Source organism: Antennarius striatus, chromosome 2 (assembly GCF_040054535.1).
Source record: "Antennarius striatus isolate MH-2024 chromosome 2, ASM4005453v1, whole genome shotgun sequence".
Taxonomy (NCBI): domain Eukaryota; kingdom Metazoa; phylum Chordata; class Actinopteri; order Lophiiformes; family Antennariidae; genus Antennarius; species Antennarius striatus.
Window position 1 is genome coordinate 19,226,636 of NC_090777.1, and position 21,988 is coordinate 19,248,623.

General features: G+C 39.8%; 2 protein-coding genes across 4 annotated transcripts; both read left to right on the top strand.

The window, feature by feature from the left end:
* The first annotated feature begins 77 nt into the window (after positions 1-77).
* Positions 78-17,847, top strand: ahcyl1 (adenosylhomocysteinase-like 1). Of its 3 annotated transcripts, none has more exons than XM_068328364.1 (17): positions 81-885; positions 10,331-10,445; positions 11,273-11,416; positions 11,835-11,935; positions 12,026-12,128; positions 12,374-12,468; positions 12,583-12,689; positions 13,294-13,410; positions 13,539-13,602; positions 13,712-13,800; positions 14,073-14,143; positions 14,428-14,522; positions 14,959-15,057; positions 15,413-15,481; positions 15,568-15,646; positions 15,816-15,936; positions 16,694-17,847. In XM_068328364.1, the coding sequence occupies exons 1-17, from the start codon at positions 694-696 to the stop codon at positions 16,698-16,700; spliced, it is 1,668 nt and encodes a 555-aa protein (XP_068184465.1). In that variant the 5' UTR covers positions 81-693; the 3' UTR covers positions 16,701-17,847. The 3 variants fall into 3 exon arrangements, with proteins under 3 accessions (XP_068184466.1, XP_068184465.1, XP_068184467.1); XM_068328366.1 differs by lacking the exon at positions 81-885 and adding an exon at positions 5,603-5,745; XM_068328365.1 differs by lacking the exon at positions 16,694-17,847 and having other exon boundaries at positions 78-885; positions 15,816-15,940.
* A 247-nt stretch (positions 17,848-18,094) lies between these two features.
* On the top strand, positions 18,095-21,798 carry hspa1b (heat shock protein family A (Hsp70) member 1B). Its single transcript, XM_068304298.1, has 2 exons — positions 18,095-18,252; positions 19,550-21,798. The coding sequence occupies exon 2, from the start codon at positions 19,572-19,574 to the stop codon at positions 21,483-21,485; it is 1,914 nt and encodes a 637-aa protein (XP_068160399.1). The 5' UTR covers positions 18,095-18,252; positions 19,550-19,571; the 3' UTR covers positions 21,486-21,798.
* The last annotated feature ends 190 nt before the right edge of the window (positions 21,799-21,988 follow it).

Consider the following 21,988-nt stretch of genomic DNA (forward strand, 5'->3'; position numbering starts at 1 on the left):
ATTGTGGAAATGCATTTAAATTATGTAAATGTCCTTTAATTAATTTTTGAAAATTTTGAAGAAACAATAGAGTCGTTTGAAGTTGTTTGGAGTCACCAGCTTCAACAGAGGTTCAGTTATTTATGCTGCCTGCAGTCAGTGCTGTGTGAGGGTCCCAGGAAAACAACCAATCACAATCTTAGACTTCACCACGGTCATCCAATCGGGGCAAAGGAGGCGGGATCAGTACTTGCCGAAAGAGGTTAAACTGAAGGCCCCAAAATCCGCAGAATTATAAACACAAACGACAGAACAATTGAATAAACGGAAGTAATATCCTTGTAAACGACTCATTAAAGAGCTATTTGTAAAAAAAATAAAAAAATTGCACCGGCCCTTTCTGGAGGATCACCGCCCACTTGCTCAGGTGCCAGCCTCAGCCAACCGCCCCCTCCTCTCGGAAATGTTGCGGTCTGTAGATGACAGCTAACCCGGAGGACTCGCTCCGTTAGAAAGTAGTGGAGCGACGACACACAGTTAATCCATCTGGAACCCGGCGAACTGTCGTTAAGGTCTGCTGGAAGTCCTTCAGCGGCTATCGGGGCAAAATAAAAACCTCGAAGTTTACCGAAAAGAGTGGGAAGGTGACGCTAACGTCAGTCTGAACCGGCTTTTTCTCCCCCCCCGGCGGCAGCATCCGATCACCTGGACGACATGACCGACGCGGCTGTGGACAGCAAGACGGAGGTTAAACAAGCCACGAAATACGTGAAAGAAACCGAAAACGTTGCGGAAAAATATTCAGCAATGACTGTCAGCAAAAATACCAGCGATGTAAACATGAATGTCGGGGAATTGCCCTCCGCGGCGTTCACCGCAGTCCCCACTCTGAAATCCGTCAAGAAGGTAAGAACCAGCGGAACAGACATGAGCAGGACGCGGCGCGTCAGGCTGCAGAGAGGCGCTGCATCTGCAGCCTGACGTCCACAGAGGTCAATGATGCTCTGATGGAAGTGACGCTGCAGCCGCAGACATGCCAGCAGCCTACTGTGTGTTACAGTCATCCTACTCCACGGTCATGCATGCAGTCAGTTGCACCACAAACCAAAAGCTTTTTTTGTGACTCAGGTGATAGATCTGGGCCTTTCCTGTGCTGCTGCTCAGGTATCAAGATTAAATATCATTTGAAGCTTTTAAGATTTGTTTAAAAAAAAAAAAAAATAAATTCTATCGTGGAGCCTTCCTGTTTATTTTAATCAAAATGTCCGCATCATGCCAACATCCTCAAGGCAGGGAATGACAACAAGCCACTTTGAGCTCCTAAACCTCACATTCAAGAGTTCTGTCAAGTGAAGAAATGCAAGCTCTGACAAACCTTAACTCTCCAAAGAAGTTCAACCCAGCATGGATTGCAGTCGTGGAGCTTTTAATTTTTTGAAATTGAAAATTTGATGCACAAAAAAAATCACCTGTATCTAATGAAAAGCAATATTAGTCTTGAAAGCGTGAGCATGTGGGTCAGGTATCATAATTTGTAATAAGGATGTTATATTACTAATAATATTTCCAGTACATTGTGTACCTACAAGAAAAAATCCTGGCTGTCACGTCTTGGCTGTCATGAAACAGCACATAACAATCATCGTAGGGGAAGACAGGGAGCTCATACCTGGACAGATCCATTATTGTTTTTGTAACCGCTGGAAGTAGGCAGTGGATAAACATGGTGCAGACAGTGAATGGATACCTGCTGTGGTTTTCAGAATCATCATTGTTAGGTTTTGGAAAGAAACCTCTTTACCTGTTTTTAGACTATGAGAAGATTCCTTTTAACCAGGTAAAAGAGGGAATGAGGGAATTCTCGATGTTTAATGTTCACGTGAACGTACTCCAAACTTAAAACAAATTCTTTGTATATGAATAAATCATTGATCGACTCAAGCACATACTTTAATGAAACCCTGTCATATTATTGTGTAATATTACAACAGTCAGACCAACAAACAAGCTGATGATCATTTGCCCCCCTCGGTGGTGGTAAAAATCACCGTAGAACTGAAGGAGTAAGTCTACCTGTCTACACAAAAACTACAAAATAATATCATTACCAAAGAGAATTTTACATGCATTTAATATTATATAATTATTATTATAAAGGGCAGGTCTACTACTAACAGTTACAAACAATTAGCTGCCTCTGTACCACAGTTAAAATTATTGGTGTAAAAATGGATGGCAAAGGTGGAAAAAATAATCACAGTAAAAAGAATTTTCCCAGCAGCAGGGCTTACAGGCTTCTTTGAGACCCCCTGTCTGTTGAGGCAATAATGTGTGGAGAGTGATTTTCCCCAGGGAGCCTGATTGAAAACATATTGGATGAAAGGAATGCTCACTCTGCTCATGAAAACAAAGCAGTATGTTATGAATAAATGTGAGAGTTCCATGTCAAACCAGATCACCTGTTTTCATGTAAGAATGAATATGTAGAGCAAATACCGCAAGTAATAGCGTGGATAAAACTAGTGGTGTGGGATGCCTGCTGAACTGAGGCTCCTGTATTGTCATATTGTCAACATAAAAAATGTCATGAACAGAGGGAATAAATGTTTCAGACTACAATGGCACTCCGCAGAATGCATACCTCCACAAGGTGGAAAAATCCTGCACGACTATCACATTCTTCAGGTAGATTAATGATTAACCTCCAGATATGTACATATTTTGTTTCGGCAAATACTGAATATGAATTCTGTAACAGAAATCTGTAAAATGTTGACATTCGTTATCATGTAACTTTAATCTTCTACATAACTTAGTGAAAATAGTAATGCATGACTCGGGAAAATGTATGCTATGACCCCACATTGTTGAGGAAAATTAGAAAAACAATCTGTTATCTGCAACAAAAACGTTTATCTCTTATTGTCTGACCTTCTATCGTCCTCAAGCAACCAAACAACCTAACAAACATAATTGAAACCATAGCCTCTCTTTGCACAGGTAATTACAAAGGATGTGAATGTACTGATGTGTGAGTGCCTGTAGGTGGGTGAGTCAAAGCGCACCACAACTCTGCCTCCATTCTCTGAGTCCATCCAGCTGTTACACAATACGCCCCCTTAGGATTTGGACTGGATCTGTGAATTTGTTCATGTAACATCATTTCTATCTCATCCCTGTGGGCTTTTTTTTAGAGTTTCTCCAAAGCTTCATTTTTATTAACTCATTTTATTGGTTTTCCAACATCAGAGTTTCATAATGTTGTTTTTTTCCACAATATAAATAACCCCGTATCTGAATAATAATGCAAACCTGAAGCCCCTACAGTGTATGGGGCTTCAGTTTTGGATCAAATGGGTGGCTACAACTGCCATTAGCTCAGCTGGCCATGAAACTGTTCCCTCACTGCGACCTTGTATGACACAGGAGTCATGGCAGGCAACAAGGCTCGGCTCAGCTGACTTGACCTGACCTGACCTGGCCTGGCCAGTTGATTTACGGTCGCTTTGGTGAGGAGTTTGAGTTTGGGGATGAGAAGATATGGAAGGAGGTGCACAAAAGAGTTGAAGCTACAGATGAGCGATAGAGTGTGAAGCATCAGCAGAGGGTGTGAAGGATATGAAGAGCAAGAATGTTTTTCAGTCAAATGCACTTTGATCTCACCCTAACCAGAGTTTATGTTCTAAATGCAAGACAAGATGCTTTCCATGAGGATTATTCAGGTTTTTGTTGAGGTTGTTTGAAGAAGAACGAAGAAGAAGTTGAGGTTTTTTGAATGATGATAAAATGAAATAAGTTTGTCTTAGTTGGGTTGAGAGAAAATTCGTTCTGGGAGGAGACTCAGAGGCAGACCCAGGACTCGCTGGGAGATTACATCTCTCAGTGGGCCTTGGAGTGCCTTGGAATCCCCCCCCAGAGGAGTGGGTGGATGTGGCTCAGGAGAGGAGTGTCTGGGCTTCCCTGCTCAAACATCTTCCCGCAACCTGACCCCAGAGAGGCTGTTGAAAACGAGAATGAGGAGTATACACTTCTCTTCATTTCTTGTGATTTAAGTTAAAACTTAAGCGAGTCCCGCTCTGTGCGGAGTTCGCATGCTCTCCCCGTGTCTGCGTGGGTTCTCTCCGGGTTCTCCGGCTTCCTCCCACCTCCAAAAGCATGCGCTTTAGGTTGATTGGCCGGTCCCAAATTGACCGTAGGAGTGAGTGTGTGTGTGTGTGTGTGTGTGTGAATGATTGTTTGTTTCTTTGTGGCGGTACACTGGCGTCGTGCCCGGAGTGTCCCCCGCCTCACGCCCTGAGACTGCCAGGATAGGCACGATAGGAGGAGCTAACAGACTTCTGCCTCTGGAGGCACAAAGTGGTATTACAAGAAAGATAATTTCTAGCTGTTAGCATGCTGAGTCTTATAGATTTTAGCTTAATACCATGCATAAAGATTCTGTCACTATGTTATAAATACATCATTAAGTCCAGTTTAATAACAGAACACTGACACCAGTTTCTTGAGGTGTTTATTGAAACAGTCTACCGTAGTTCACACAAGTCTAGCACTCAGTTTGCTGCACAGTTTGACCAATTTCAAAGGAGAGGACAGTCACAATCAGATGAGAAATATAACACGTCCATAATGACTAGTTTCATCATTTTCCATCTGATCTCAGCTGTTCTTTTGACTTGAGGAGCACTTGACCATAACTGTTGTTATTACCACACTAAATATATTATCCATCTAAATATTAGCTTTTTATGCAACAGTTCCAAGAACTAAATGATTCTGCATATAGCATTTTATTTATTCTTTTGTGTTAAATCATGAAATAGGATTATTTTGAGATTCATACTAATCCAGAACATATGCAGTGTTCTGGATTAGCGCACTTGTGTGTTTTTGTTTTGTGTTCTTTTTTTACGACACTCTAATCCATTGTGTAAAACTTGATCTAAGTGAGTGCATTAGCAACACCAAAGGACACAGAATACACTCACTTGTGTCTAAAAATCTTTTTTTATCTTGACCATGAATTTTCTGTTTTATTTGAACCCAGAAACTTGAAGCTTCTGTCTTTGATTGGGATTACTATGACAAGTCAAACACAAGGATGTCTTCAGTTAAATGTAGTATCCGTGTACATAGCAAATGTTGCCTTGTGATTGGGTCTGCAGTCTATGAGACAACACATATTTTTAGCTGTAGAATAGGACAGGATGGAGTGTGTATTGATGCAGCAGAAGGCTAATGGAAACAGGCTTTAATTCCTCCTGTCAATCAGTCCAAATCAACAGCCTGAAAGTAAAAGCTGCAGTAAATATGTGCTCAGGATTTCTTCCTGCGTGTGTGTCTGCATGAATTTACATAACTAACTCTGACTACTTGGTCCTTCATTTGTCTCTCATGACATTAAAACATAACGATAAAATAAAACCTTTTGACTTAAGCAGCTGTTTGTCAAGGGCAAAATCAGACAGTAAAAAAAGGAGGAAGAGAGAGAGAGAGAGACAGAGGGAGAGAGGCTGAGTGGGACTCGACCTCCCCTGTCTCTCTAGACCTCTTTCTCTCTCTCCCTCTCCAGGTTGGCTATTAGAAATCATGATAATAGGTGGGAACCTCCCCCAAGCTCTGTCTGGGAGTGTTCTGGGATAATAGCATCAGGGACACCTAGTACCATCACACAGAGGACACAGAAACAGTGAAGTGGACTGGAAAACTGCAGAGACAAGACAGCAACTGGCAGCCATGGCATACAAACATGGGCATGGGAGAGACAGGGTGAGTCGTTACTAATTCATCACCTGGAACTTATCCTGCACTTAAAGATACTGCATATCCCACTCACAGATGTGTTAGTTACTTTTTGCCTGTCACAACTTTTCTAATTTCATTCATGTTGCAGAACAATTCTTTTTGTTTTGCAACATTGTGGCCCACACAGATGTTTTCTGACATGTAACTTAAGTTTCAGCTGAATTGCTTGCTATAGTACAACCTGTTCTTCAAAAGGCCAAGGTTATTCTCAGAGTTAACCCCTAGGATAGTTCATTGCATCACCATAACAGACATGGTGCGCTTTCTTAAGTAATATGAAGTAATTCATCTTTAAACTGATTAATAATGTCCTGTTATCATCCTGAATGCTGGAGAAACAATAGACACAATAACTTATAGACAGTTAAATACCTATGAAATTGAGGTAAGGCAACACAAGAGGAAGTGCAAAACCGTTTTTCGGAATTCCCAGGAGTCCAAATTGATACAAAGCAAACATTAAACAAGTATTTTGAAAGTGTACGAGACAGAGCACTCTCTCATTTGTGAAAACAGAGACATGCAGAGCTCTCCTCCTTTTACAGTTTCTAGCAAGCTTCTTAAGTTTCTTTACCCTGACAGGGTAAATTATGGAAGCCAAGGTGTCACTACACATGGAAAAGGGGATTACGAGATATAAAAGTGAATAGTGTTTTTATTGCAGGAGTATTAAGTATTTTTCTTGTGGATTCTTTATTGTGTTTTTCTGTCCATATGAAGCCAATTCAGTCTTCTTTAGCTTTCGTATTTATTTGTGTGGTGACTATCAGGTAAAGGAGTCACAAATGCCAGTTTCATCCATCTGCAAGCTCACCCTCCAAAATCATCACATTCAGTTTGCATTTAGTATCATCTTTATGTTTTGTATTTACTGTTCCTGTCACAACTTTAGCTGTTCAGCCCATTGCAGTTTGATGTCTGTGTTTGTGGCAGTCATGACACTTAAATGTTATGCATTTCACTGTTTTCAGTCTGGGTTTTGTGTTCTCAGATTTATTGTATTGGTGTTTTGTCAACTCTGCTGTCTTGCACATTTGTTTGTAGTCCAAACACATGCTATGGTCATTTCAATGGCTTTGTGGGAAGAAATAAGGACATTTGAAAGGCCTGATCCCTGGGGCAAAGCACTAGAAAAAAAACCCTAAATTGTCAAAACAATATGAGGAATTTATTTCAATGTTGCATTGGTCCACTACCAAAAATAAGACTGTTCTTTAAAAAATTATCTGGTGTCCTTAAATCTAAGTGACAGAATGACCTGCTGTTGGTTTCATTAACTTTTGAACCATACAACTCATAAAAGCGTATAAAAACCAACATAAGATTCATGGGACAGTTTGAAAATCTGTGAAAAGGAAACGGAGGAAATAACACTGAAGAATTAATTCAAGATAAATATGTGTGAGAGGGCATGTTGAAAGACTACCCGTTGTGATAACACAGCATTATACACACTATTGTGATAGTATACACTGAGACGGGCAGGCACAACATTAGATTTAAAGAATGGATCTGAACCAACACAATGGCCCATAATCCTATGAGGTACCAGTAGGGTTTATTGGAAATACAATGGGTTACATGTTTCTTTTATACAAAGCAATAATGTTCTCCTTTGTTAAATTATTAATGTATTACTATCACCCTCCTGCTAATTCTGCATTCAGTTTAGAAAGCAAATGTACATCATTCTCAGATCAACAGACCAATGAAAGTCATAGGGAGTAAAACCAAAGGATGTCTGATGGTTCAGACCTAAAATCCACACTGAAATTTCCTTAGAACTTTCTTAACCCCTCACTGGAGAAATTCCTTTTTCACTCAAGTAATTTTTACTTATGTAAAGGTTTGAAACACACACACACACACACACACACACACACACACACACACACACACACACACACACACACACACACACACACACACACACAGTAGAGTGATGGGCATCCACATGGTGCTGTGCTGGGAGTTAGTTGGGGTTTAGGTTCAGGGTTAGGCCCAGGAGATGAACTGGCTCCTCTCCCTCTACCAGTCCACATTACCACCCTCTGGTCTCAAACCAAGTCCCTGTGAACGAAGCTACTGATGCCCCACAGAGGCCAACGCAGTTTAGAATTTTCTTTGAAAAGATAAATAACAACCAAAGCATTCAAATTGAGGACAATAAATATTATTAAAATGTATAACCTTCATAAAGGGCCATAAAATGTTTATTTGCAGTAATCACTGATGTCGTAGAGCAGTGGTGCCCAACTCCCGGGCCGAGGACTGGTACCAGTCCGTGGGTCATTTGGTACCAGGCTGCACAAAAAGAAAAAATAATTTACATTACTTCTGTTTTATTTATTTCATAGTTTGAAAGATGTTTTATTTGGAAAAATTACCCAATTCTCTGTTACATCTGTCTACGTCAGTGGTCCCCAACCACCAGGTCGTGACCCGGTACCTGGGCGCGGGACATTAGGTGCCGGGCGGCACAGAAAGTTGGACTTTCTTTTTTTTATTGATTACCGGGCTAAAGATGTTTTATTTTTAAAAGCGACATCTGTGCGGACTATAAAGAAACCAACCTGGAATAGACCGGACGTCCAGAACACACTTCAGGTGTCATTGTCTCTCGTTACCCCTAGATAAGCAGTCCCCATCCACTAATTCTCATAATTGTAATTATTATTATTTGATTAACTTGTTCACCCTTTTATTGGAAATGATCAGTATTTCTCCTACGTTGAATGCACTGATTGTAAGTCGCTATATTTCAAAATAAACCTCATCAGTGCAGTCACTTGAATCGAGTTTTAAATGTAATTATTTCTTACAATTATTTTGTTTACAGAGGTTTTGATTATCAATTTTATGAAAAAAAGATTACTTATTGTCTGTTGATGTCTGCATTTTACATAAAATTACTGCGGATAATTTATTATTAGACTAAAGCTGTCCTGGCGTCATTAATGATTATCGAGCAAATGAAGGCCGGTCCGTGAAAATATTGTTTTAGATGAAACCGGTCCGTGGCACAAAAAAGTTTGGGGACCGCTGTCTTAGAGTGATTCATCTGCCCATTTACTTTCTGTGTCTTTTAAACTAGACAGAAGCTGCAGTCTCCAGCCCACTGAGGCTCCTGTGTGTGACAGAATCAAGTGTAGATCTCTAACCAACCACTAACTCCTGCATTGGGTGACTCAGTTTACTCACCCCAGGGCCCTATGCGGTCTACTCTTTCTGTTTCTAATGTTGACAAGTGAGCCATATTCACACCAGGCACTGGTTTTTATTTAGTAGCTGAATGACTGAATGAATTATCGAATCAGCGGCTACTGCAGTGCTGTGACTTTAATCTTCTATTAAGGGCTAATCTAACAAATATACAAGCTATCTGTGTTCTGAACCACTTTTTATGTTTCCAGGTCTTTGATCGTGGGCCCTTTGAAGGGTTGGGTCTTCGCAGTGAACTGAAGTAACAACAGGAGGCCTGTGTATTTGAACAAAGCATAAATCACAGAGTAGGAGAGATCATCTAATAATAGTTTTCAGCTGTTTTTCTCTTGATCCACCTGCTATTTAATGTTTTTCCTCTGAAAGGACAGTTTTAGTGGCTGAAAGAATGTGAACAAATTACCAATATATGTAATCGTGTGTGATGATAGGGGTATATTTTGTTCTCTGCTCTATCATGGTTGGTGGGCTCTTGTATCTTGCCCTCCCAATTAAAAAAAAAAAGATGTTATGTGTTCAACCAATGGAAGAATAATAGAATATATCAGTACCACTCCTGTCTTTTTAATGGGTGGGCCATCAACATTTGGCCTCTAAAGTCACTCACTCGTAGTGTCAAATACTCTGAGCTTGATCTGAAGCAGACTTCTCCTTTGCACTGCAAAAATGACTACGTATTGACATCTCTCAGTTCATGAGTGTTCCTGTTCACCAAAAGTATGAGCCTGATTTACATTCATTTGGTTTATTTTAGTCCATTTATACTTGTTGTCTTATGTGTTGGTTCTTTAAACAAGACCGATAGATTGATCGTTGACTGCTATTACATCCCGCTTCAAAGCGGTAATGTATTGTTCGTCCGTTCGTTATTCGTTTGTCCATTCGTTTGTCCGTTTGACCACCAAATATCCTCACAACCTTTGTAGATAGAAAGATGAAACAAAAAGCACATTACTCAGGCAGCAAAGGGGATGAAAATGAGATGATGACCTTGACCTTGAGAAAACTAGGTAAAGGTCAATTTAAAACTTTTGTACACTCAGAAACCGGTAAGATAGAAAGATGAGGGAGAAGGCCAGTGTGTAAGAACATAGATCAAAGCTAGTGCTTTGATCTATGACAGTAGGTCAGAGCACTAGCTTTGATCTTTGACCTTTGTAAGTAGGTCAGGGTGAAATTTTGAATTCAGGGGTGTCGTGTGATGTTGCAGTCTGTGACTGCATAAGTTCTTGTTGTATTTGGAAACAACCCACTAGGACAGGGAACTATCAATTGCCTTTGTTTCTTATATTTACATTGTCTACTGCTTTGCTCTGGTTCTCCTTAGATCCAGTTTGCTAACACAGAGGACAAACAAGAATTTAGCAAGTACCCTACCAAGGCAGGCCGCAGGTCCCTCTCCCGGTCCATCTCACAATCGTCCACAGATAGCTACAGCTCAGGTACTTTACTTTATTTCCTCTGTCTATTTTTAAAGCCATTATTGTCTATATCATACATACAGTGCCTTGCGAAAGTATTGGCCCCCCACAAGAACTTTTTGACATTTTGCCACATTTCAAGCTTCAAACTTAAAGATAACAACAACCTGAAAATATTTTTCATGAATCAACAGCATATGAGACACAATCGTGAAGTGGAACCAAATTTATTTAACATTTTATATTATCTTTACAAATAAAAAACTGAAAAGTGGGATGTACAGAAGTATTGGTCCCCTGTTCTCTCAGTTCAGCTAACTGACTCCAGAAGTTCCCTGATGACTTCTGAATGATCCAATGTTGACCTAAATGACAACAGTGACAAACAGAATGCACCTGTGTGTCATTTGGTCTCACATTTGCACATCCTACTTTTCATTTTTTTTAAATTTGTAAACACAATATAAAATGTTGTATAAATTTGGTTCCACTTCAAGTTTGAAGCCTGAAATGTGGCAAAATATCAACAGGTTTTTGTGGGGCCAATACTTTCGCAAGGCACTGTATGATAACAAGAAATTACAAATTAGTTCAATTACTGACTTTGCACAGCTAAATTATCCATCATGATATTTTTTTTAATGGTTTTATCTGGAACAAAACTTTCTTCTCTCTCAATAATCAACTGTACGATCCTGTCTGCAAAAAGTACGCATAGTAGAACACACACAGAGGCAGCTCACACACACTCTACATCCTATTCACAATGGATTTCAAGTGTGCATTTCAGGACTGGCTCTTATGAATGCTTTTTCACAATAGTGACCTTTTATGTTCTCATTTCACAGCCGCATCCTACACCGACAGCTCGGATGATGAGACCTCCCCACGAGACAAAGCCCAGGTCAACACCCACGGCAGCAGCGACTTCTGTGTGAAGAACATCAAGCAGGCTGAATTTGGCCGCCGTGAAATTGAAATTGCGGAACAAGGTATACCAGACCTAACATCATGGAAATGTTTGTGAAAGTATTGTTTTGTTTTATTTGTAATTGCAAAAAAAATCTGTATCACAGTCAGACATATCCTTTTTGGATTATTCTGTCAAGAACGGTGCCGAGAATTTAAAAAAGTTAACAGGTTTGAGCTGAGTCTTAATTTATAGTTTTAGCTCTGCATACAGATAGTTTTCAGCTGTTTACATTGTCTATATAAGCGTGATATAGATGTGACTACTCTTCCTCAAGCTCAAACCCTGGGCAGCAACAGTTGTTTCGAGCTGTTGTTTAATCAGTCTGAATTTTACAACCTTCACTGAACATACACCTTGTAAAGATAGGCGTCTTCTCTCAAAACACACTTCAATGTCCTTTCATGTCCTACTGACTAACTCTGTCGTTTGCTCTGCAGACATGTCCGCTCTGATCTCCTTGAGGAAGAGAGCCCAGGGGGAGAAGCCACTGGCTGGGGCGAAGATTGTTGGCTGTACGCACATCACTGCTCAGACAGCAGTACGTCCTGTCATCCTGTTCACTGCAGATCATTCTGATTATTGTCCCTTAAATGCTGCTCATCTATCCATCTACTGTATTTCACTTTAGGTCCTGATTGAGACTCTAGTGGCCCTGGGGGCTCAGTGCCGCTGGACTGCCTGTAACATCTACTCTACTCAGAATGAGGTGGCCGCTGCTCTGGCTGAAACAGGTCAGGCCCTCCCCTCTCTAAGACTTTTAGTGTGAAATCATCACTTACAGTATCAATGTTTTCAGCAAAGTCAGTCATTTCTTAGAATATAATTTAAATTGAAAGAGGCTTGTGTTTTCTAGGGCCAAATTGGAAGTATGTGTTTTCCCTTTGAAATGTTGCCCTAATGGACCAGCTGCTCCTGTATTTGGCCGCTATGCTCTGATGACTGCCTTCACCATTAAGTGTGTGTTTTGTTTTTGCAGGGGTACCTGTATTTGCATGGAAGGGTGAGTCAGAGGATGACTTCTGGTGGTGCATCGATCACTGTGTCAACACAGATGGTTGGCAGGCCAATATGGTATCAGCCTGTTAATTCTATGATTCATTTTTACACCAGTGTGGTCTCTGATGTGTCTTTATGGATTATGAAGGTTCTTTGTTAAGCCATTAACTCAGAAGTTGTTTTCTATAGATCTTAGACGATGGTGGAGACCTCACTCACTGGGTGTACAAGAAGTATCCCAGTGTCTTCAAGAAGGTCCGAGGCATAGTGGAGGAGAGTGTCACTGGAGTCCACAGGTGAAAACGGCCATAGGTTGGATGTGTTTGCAGGTTTTTAAAGAATTGAGAATTAAAGGAAATATAGTTTATTTTGTGGTTTTAGCAACAATTTGGGACAGTATTTGAGACAAAATAAGAATATTTGTCTTTCAGCAATCAATAGACAACATACTGGTTAATAGCTTTTTTTAAAGAATTCATCTCACTGATGGGTTGGTCTCTAATGAACTCATGTTGTTATACCACTATTTTTTCTTGGCTAAGATTCAGCCAATTCTAAAATAGAATTTCCATGAGATGTTTACTTCATTTTGGCTTCTATTTGGAGCTGAGGTTTAAGCTTTAAGCCACTTGATGTATGATGTTTATACTGTGTCAGCACACAGTATCAGTTTAGATAGTCTATACAAAAAGTATTCTTAATACACACTGAATCTGTGGATTGAGAAAGTCATGTGACTGATCCTGTTTTAGAGAGCATGGCAGGTCACATCAGCTATGCATGAGGGCACAACTGTGTGTAATCAATAAGCCTGATACTTCTGAACAGAAATGCAGCTCAGTTTGTCCGTGGAAATATGCACGTGTCTGCCTGAACATGTTTCCCTATGTGTCTTGTTAGATTGTACCAGTTATCTAAGGCTGGAAAGCTGTGTGTCCCCGCCATGAATGTCAACGATTCGGTCACCAAGCAGAAATTTGACAACCTGTACTGCTGCCGTGAATCTATCCTGGATGGGTGAGAAGAAATAATCTAGAATGCTTAAATTACATTTTTGCATGCATGCTACTTTAGGTTGGTGTTCATGGTGTGAAAAGTTTTTTTGTTGGTGCAGATGAACAAAAGTATGTGCTTGTCTCTGACAGCTTGAAGAGGACCACAGATATAATGTTTGGAGGCAAACAAGTCATTGTGTGTGGCTATGGAGAGGTGAGTAATTCTTTGATTTATCACAAATCTCACTTTTGATGGATGACTCTGACCTGGTTACACGAGTTGTATAACTCTGTTTACGACTAATGCGTTGGCCTCTTTGCAGGTAGGAAAAGGCTGCTGCACTGCTCTGAAGGCCCTTGGAGCGATTGTGTGCATCACAGAGATCGATCCCATCTGTGCCCTGCAGGCATGGTGAGTCACTAACCACGACGTCTCTTCGCTGCCCCATCAATAAATGCACTCCCACAGCTGTGCTTTTGTCTCTGCGTTTGCATGAATCCTCTTTATTATAACAGTTTTCAGTTGTTTTCTCTGTGTCCTGCTTTGCTAATCAAACTGTACATGTTCGGGATTAATAAAGTATCTATCTACCTATCTATCCATCCATCCATCCATCCATCTATCCATCTATTTATCTATCCATCTATTTATCTATCTATCTATTTATCTATCTATCCTTACAGCATGGATGGCTTCCGAGTGGTAAAGCTGAGCGAGGTCATCCGCCAGATGGACGTGGTGATAACTTGTACTGGTACTGAGTCCCATACAGTAACTTCCATTACTTGTGCTATGATAAGAAATGCTTATGGAAAAAAAATCTGTATCTTATTTATATTACCAAATTGAAAGACACCAAAATTCCAGAATGCTTTGGGGTCCATTTATCAGATTTCTAACACAATATAAGATTCCCGGTTTTAATACAATTATGTAACAATTATTGCAAAAGAGAACACATTTATTTAGGTTTTTTTTTACTGTAATTGTTGCAATCGGTGATAACCTTTTACACATTAAACCACATTTCTTTTACAGGTAACAAGAATGTTGTTACCAGAGAGCAGCTTGACCGAATGAAGAATGGCTGCATTGTTTGCAACATGGGACACTCCAATACTGAAATTGATGTGGTAATGTGTGCATATTTAAATGCATGATCTTTGTGTGGATATATGTGTCTGAATCTTTTTTAAAACTCTATTTTAACTTTGAGAAAACAGAGAAAGATGCAGAGCAGCATGAGCTTCCTAGCATGTCCTCTCATGGTTTGAGCTTTTAGTCAGTTCATGTATTTTTGTAATTTCTCACCTTTTGATCAGCTTTCTGTTTTGTATTTTTCTTGTGATATTGAAAGTTATCCAGTATACAGTATGTACATTTTACATTGTTCTTACATAAAATCCTGTGCTGTGAAATAAAATGCAACCCAGTAGATTCTACAAGGCCTAGTTTATAAATATTGTCTGCCTCTGTGTAATGAGCTCCAGACTGGAGACATATCTGTCTATGCCCCTACAAGGATTTATTGTCATATTATTGTCACTGACCCTTCTTGTTGGTTCTTAGGCAAGCCTACGCAGCCCTGAGCTGACCTGGGAACGGGTGCGCTCTCAGGTGGACCACATCATCTGGCCTGATGGAAAGAGGGTTGTTCTGCTTGCAGAGGTAACATCTGCTTGCACTCTAATACTTAACTGCAAGTATTCCACTAGATTTATCACACAGCACTTAAACCCACACAAATCGTAGTCTACATTATACATTGTGCTGTTAAAATAATAATATAGAGCAAGCTAAAGTCTTTATAGTTGAATCCCTATGGGTCTTTTTCATGTTAAGTCAGTGTACACAGGCCTGCAGGTCGACCCTTAGGAGTCAGTCAGTAGCTGCTGTGTATTGTGGAGTTCAGGAATCAGCTGTTTACGTCTGTGTTAGCTCTTATTGTGGAACTACTGCTTCAGCTTTACTGTTTAGAATCCCTTCCTACAGAACAGTTCATCCATGGATTTTGTTATTTCAGGGTCGACTCTTGAATCTGAGCTGTTCTACAGTGCCTACATTTGTTTTGTCCATCACTGCTACAACTCAGGTTAGTGAGGAGTTCTCCACCAACTGTGTTTGGGGTACTTCTAATCCTGTTGTTCTGTATATTAATAACCAATCTGTGGTCTGTAGGCCCTGGCTCTGATTGAGTTGTTTAATGCTCCAGAGGCTCGTTACAAACAGGATGTGTATCTCCTACCCAAGAAGATGGGTAAGTAAAAAAACCTCTGATTCAAATTCAGAATTCGAGTATCCCAAAGTCTGTTTTTATTGCCACCTTTTTTCTTTTACTCATTGTCACCACCTTGTGAGTTTATCTAAAAGTGACACCGTCCAGTGGCCACCCCTCTAATCTAGGTCACAATATGTGTTTGCTCCAGATGAGTATGTGGCCAGTTTGCACCTACCAAACTTTGATGCCCATCTGACAGAGCTTTCTGATGAGCAGGCGAAATACATGGGTCTGAATAAGAACGGCCCCTTCAAACCTAATTATTACAGGTAAGTTCACCTTCACCTCATCCATAATTTTTATCGTCTTTTAATATCATTAATTTCCCATATTTTTCTGCTACATGTTGCCATAATAACCTCCTTTTGTCCAGACTCATTAGCAATTTCTTAATAGTCTAGAGCTTTTCAGTTCATGGTTGAATTTCTTGGCCAGTTATCAAGGCTCAAACCAAAATGTCTGTAGACACAATTGGATGGACTTCAAACCAATTAGAGTGATGAAACATGACCTTCAACTAATCTGAGCAATTCATGCATGCATCCTTTTTCAATTAAGAGAAACTTTGTGCCTGGTTACAAAACTTTTCAAATTACAGCTATGTATTACATAACAATGTTTTTTAGAAAATAGTTTCTTCAAATGTAGGGTTTGTAGTAACAGATTCTCTGATCAATCCTGCTTAATTTCATAGGGTGAACCAAATAAATAAGATTAAATTGACTTACTGACCATATGCGAAAAATTACACCTATTACTAAAAAGAGCAGCAAGACACATGTCTGTTTAAATGTGGACCAGTGACGAGGCAGTCAGTCATGGAATCAATCCTGCAGCGTACGTATTAGATTAGCTCTTGTGAATGGCTTGCCTCAAACAAGAACAGTATCTGTTAGGGCACATGAAACATGAGCTTGCAGCTCAGTCTGGCCTCCGACCAATAAGTGCAGCATAATAAAGCAGATATATCAAGTATATATACTGTGTTGAAGGCATATGTGCATTGATGTTTTATTTCATTCACAGGTATTAATGAGACTGACTGTTTGACTGACGATGTGATCATCAACACACAGCTACCATTGGATAAAAGAGATAGTTTATTTTCTAAATGCTATTAAATGGACAAATTTTACATTTACTGAATGTAACTTATTGATAATACTCCTTATATTACATTGACTTGTAGAGAACATATAATAACCAACTAACATTTTACCTTGTCATGTGTTGGAGAGAGAAGACTGACTGCATGCTTTTATGTACATGTACTAATTTAGTTGCTGATGTTTTTGTTTCTAGACCACAGTAGTTTATTTGTTTACCCTACACCTATTGTCAAATGAAGAATGAATTAGACTTAAGTTTTGATTTTAATGTGCATTCCACGACCTAGTGATTTGGCTTTCTGTACATGTGTAATAATCTTGTGTTATATCTGCATACTTGCCCTTAATGGTAATATCCAGCTGTTCTTGTCATTACAAGCGCACTGATTAAATATAGTTCTTATTGTATTAACAAAATGATCTAATATTGTGTATTCTAAAACGCTAAGAAAACTCAGAGGTTTTTAATTTTTGACTCAAACAATTATTTGACATCACCCTAGGATTTCTACTCAATAAGTGCAAACCAAACAGATTGGCTGTGCCAACAATTGAAGATGCCATGTTAAAGATGGCAGACTGCATGCATTCCAAGAAAGGAAACACTGAAAATGTTAAGCATTAAGCTCATAAAACATTTTCTACACTATTATTGCTTCCTTCATCCAATACCAAGTTTCCATTGGCTTACTCACATTCCAGCTTAGATCTGTATTACTGATGAGCAGCATGCTCGGGTATAAAATGTTTGTTTGGAGAATATGTCCAAGGCCATGGTGGGAATGTGCCTTTCAAATAAATTCCAGCACATGAAAAACAGTCATGACCTTAGTTGAATTCCACTTTTGTATAATCATATCGATTAGTAGTACATTTATTGTCTTCCTTCCACTGCTTTTGGTGTTATTGTCACTCTGAGATATTTGTGTGACTTTGTTTGCCATATGATTGTTGCCATCTTAATTGGATCCCACAGGGTTATCTTATGTATCTTAATCAAATGATTTATGAACTTATGTGTATATTGTATGTAAAAATGCATTAAATCAGCAATAAAGCAAGTTCTTTTAACAGATACAAATGACTTTGCGATTGTGTGTTTATATAAAAATAAAGGAATGAGGGCTCTTTCAGTCAGTGATTTTGAGACCAGGTTGTCTTATGCTGCGTTCACTACAGTGTGCTCCCTCACAGTCAGCTTTGCTGGCCCAGTGTCAAACTTCTGTCCCTCTACAGAATATTCACGGGCTTCCTCGCACCAGGCCAGCTGCAGTAGAAGCTAATATTAACAGTTGAGTCACTGAGATTCAAGGAAGGGTTGGGAGGGGATTTGGAATGTTCTGGAAACATGGTTACAACAATATAAGCAATGGGACAGAGTCAATCCAAGCATCAGCTGAAGAGAAGCACAAAGGAAACTACTAAAGAAGGCAGAGATCCTTCAACATCTTTGATCAAGAGTGACTGAAAGTCCAAGTAAGTAACCATTCGTTATAGGTTGTTTTTTGAGTGGAAGCATCATCAGATGCTTCTTAGTTTGGACAAATGCATAACCTTAGGCGTAATACTGTGTCAGTGTCAGTTCTATATATTGCCCTTTATTAATGATAGTCTCAGAGTAATTCAACACGTTAAAGAAAGTGCTAGAATCTCTATTAAATCTGTTAAAAAGACTTGAAGCTTGAATTTTGTGATATTTTAAAAATTGAACAGTTTCTCATTAAGGGAGGACATAAATCATACTGGTACATATAAAATTTATCACCGTATCATTTATTTATATTTCATGGTGGAGCCATTAGATTAAACTTGTGACGTGAAGCAGGGGTCCAATGTAACTTGGTATGATAAAAGTCTTGTACTTGGATACAAGTTCAAAATAGTCTCCTGGAAGAAGCATGTTTTAAACAACTTCTACTCTGATTATTCTTAGTGGCTAATATTATATTTCATACTTAACTATATTTTTCTGACAGTCTGTCTCACTCGTTGTTGTTGGGTTTTTTTATAACAACTTGCATGTCCTTCCGCTCCAGGGAAAGCAATGCATCTCCAAATTTGGTGATTTGGACTGTCAAATGAATATTGAGGAGTTCCTTCCTGTGTTAAGGAATGTCTCCTGTTGCTTGAGGTTAACTGTGTAAGAACCCATGTGGTTTAAATGAAAATGCATCAGCAAAAAACTGAAAAACAGTTTTTCTGAACTGATATAAAGCTGACTTTTCATATATAGTTAGTCGTCAGAGGATAGCAATGCTACACCCAAATGATGATGTAATGATATACTGTAGATTATGTTACTCAATATAAGAAAGTTAAAATAAAGTTACCCTTAAGTACCTGAAGCAGAAAATTCCATCATCCACATTAATGCACCAGCCATATTAGAACAGATACATGAAAAGACTAATTTTACTGTAGATGCTTTTACTTTCAATTTGTTTGGTGCATTTGACTCTTAATTCTTGGATACTTTTGCTAAAATGAGTATTTGAATCTTCCACTGAAGTGTTTTAATGTGTGACAGTTGTATTTTAACACAATTTCAAAGATATTATTACCTCTTCCTATTACTAACCAGGAAACGGTCAACAAATCCAACTGCAGCAAAACATATCATCAATAGCAGAAATGAAATTAGAACTACTAGTAGTAATAACAATGCAATTGGTTTAATACATAATATAGTTCTAAATGTCAGTGTTTGCAGTACATAGTGCAGTCTTATGTACTAAATAAAGTTAAAATGTGATATTATCCTATTTTTTTCTAGGAGCTCTAAATCAAGACACAAGATGTCCTCAGCTAAGGGAATCTCTATTGGTATTGATCTGGGAACCACTTATTCTTGTGTTGGAGTTTTCCAGCATGGTAAAGTGGAGATTATTGCCAACGATCAGGGCAACAGGACCACTCCCAGCTATGTGGCCTTTACAGACACAGAGAGGCTGATTGGAGATGCTGCCAAGAACCAGGTGGCCATGAACCCCACCAACACCATCTTTGATGCCAAACGACTCATTGGGAGAAAGTTTAATGATGCCATTGTCCAGTCCGACATGAAACTTTGGCCTTTCAAGGTGATCAGTGATAACGGAAGGCCCAAAGTGCAAGTGGAGTACAAAGGAGAGAATAAGAGCTTCTACCCAGAGGAAATCTCATCCATGGTCTTAGTTAAGATGAAGGAGGTTGCTGAAGCCTACCTGGGACAGAAGGTGTCAAACGCAGTCATCACTGTTCCAGCATACTTCAATGATTCCCAGAGACAAGCCACCAAGGATGCTGGAGTGATCTCTGGACTGAATGTCTTGAGGATCATCAACGAGCCGACAGCAGCAGCCATTGCCTATGGTCTGGATAAAGGTAAAAGAGGAGAGCGCAACGTGCTCATCTTTGACCTGGGTGGAGGCACTTTCGATGTGTCCATTCTGACCATTGATGATGGTATTTTTGAGGTGAAAGCCACTGCAGGAGACACACACCTTGGTGGGGAGGACTTTGACAACCGGATGGTCAACCACTTTGTGGAAGAATTTAAAAGAAAATATAAGAAGGATATCAGTCAAAATAAGAGAGCAGTGAGGAGGCTGAGGACAGCCTGCGAAAGGGCAAAGAGGACCCTGTCCTCCAGCACACAGGCTAGCATCGAGATTGATTCTCTGTTTGAGGGTATCGACTTCTACACCTCTATCACCAGGGCACGCTTTGAGGAACTGAACTCAGAGCTCTTCAGGGGAACCCTGGAGCCTGTGGAGAAAGCAATGCAAGATGCCAAATTGGATAAATCAAAAATCCATGAAATTGTTCTGGTTGGTGGCTCCACAAGAATTCCAAAAATCCAGAAGCTGTTGCAGGACTTTTTTAATGGTAGAGAACTGAACAAGAGCATCAACCCAGATGAAGCTGTGGCTTATGGTGCATCGGTCCAAGCTGCTATCCTCATGGGTGACACTTCAGAGAATGTCCAAGACCTACTGCTGCTGGATGTCGCTCCTCTGTCTCTTGGTATTGAGACTGCAGGTGGAGTCATGACGCCTCTGATCAAACGAAATACCACCATCCCTACCAAGCAGACCCAAATCTTCTCCACATATTCAGATAACCAACCAGGTGTGCTAATTCAAGTGTATGAGGGGGAGAGAGCCATGACCAAGGACAACAACCTGCTGGGCAAGTTTGAGCTGACAGGAATCCCTCCTGCTCCCCGCGGCGTACCACAGGTGGAGGTAACTTTTGACATTGATGCTAATGGAATCCTGAATGTCTCTGCTGTCGACAAAAGTACTGGCAAAGAAAACAAAATCACAATCACCAATGACAAGGGCCGCCTTAGCAAAGAGGAGATAGAGCGGATGGTACAGGACTCTGAAAAGTACAAGGCTGAAGATGATATACAGAGAGAAAAGGTCGCAGCTAAGAATTCACTGGAGTCGTACGCCTACCACATGAAGAGCAGCGTCGAGGACGAGAAAATGAAAGGAAAGATTAGTGAGGAAGATAAACAGATGGTCGTTGAAAAGTGCAAGCAGACAATCTCCTGGTTGGAAAACAACCAGCTGGCAGAGAAAGACGAGTACGAGCATCAGCAGAATGAACTTGAGAAGGTGTGCAAACCGATTGTGACCAAGTTATACCAGGGTTTATCTGGAAGCTGTGGTAGCCAGGAAGGAGGAAGCTCTAAGGGCCCTACTATTGAGGAAGTGGACTAAGTCACAGACGTTACCATGTTGTTTATAGAAATATTTTGGCTGCATCACTTTAGTTTGATGTTTTTCAACCCTATTTATCCTTGATATGTGATAACACTTCATGGCTTTTTAATCTTGATTTATGCAGAACTTACACATGCAAAAGAGTGATAAATGGGTTGCAGTTTAAAGTCAATATTAGCATTAACTAATTGTCATTCAAGCTTGTAGTGCATCTAAACTTTTCACAAGGACATCTGACATTTATCAAATTTATTCTGTAGAGTGTCTATAGGTAATGGCTCAAATAAAGTTTGCTTTCAGATACGGTGATCCTGTCTGACCTTTAAAATGTTGACCGTATTTGTAAAAAATGTTCACTTCTCCACTTTCTGCTGAAGGAGAACATTTTTGGAGTAAGTTCAAACGTTCTGGGAATTAGATAAGAACCTAGAGCAGTGGTTCTTAACCTTGTTGGAGGTAAAGAACCCTGCAGGTTTCATATGCTCCCTCACCAAACCCTT

Excerpts from the sequence above, each read along its gene's own strand:
- ahcyl1 (XM_068328364.1), top strand. The coding sequence starts at position 694 with ATGACCGACGCGGCTGTGGACAGCAAGACGGAGGTTAAACAAGCCACG. Across the intron at positions 13,411-13,538 it reads CGTGAATCTATCCTGGATGG|CTTGAAGAGGACCACAGATA; the intron begins GTGAGAAGAAAT and ends TGTCTCTGACAG. Across the intron at positions 15,647-15,815 it reads TCTCCTACCCAAGAAGATGG|ATGAGTATGTGGCCAGTTTG; the intron begins GTAAGTAAAAAA and ends TGTTTGCTCCAG.
- hspa1b (XM_068304298.1), top strand. The coding sequence starts at position 19,572 with ATGTCCTCAGCTAAGGGAATCTCTATTGGTATTGATCTGGGAACCACT.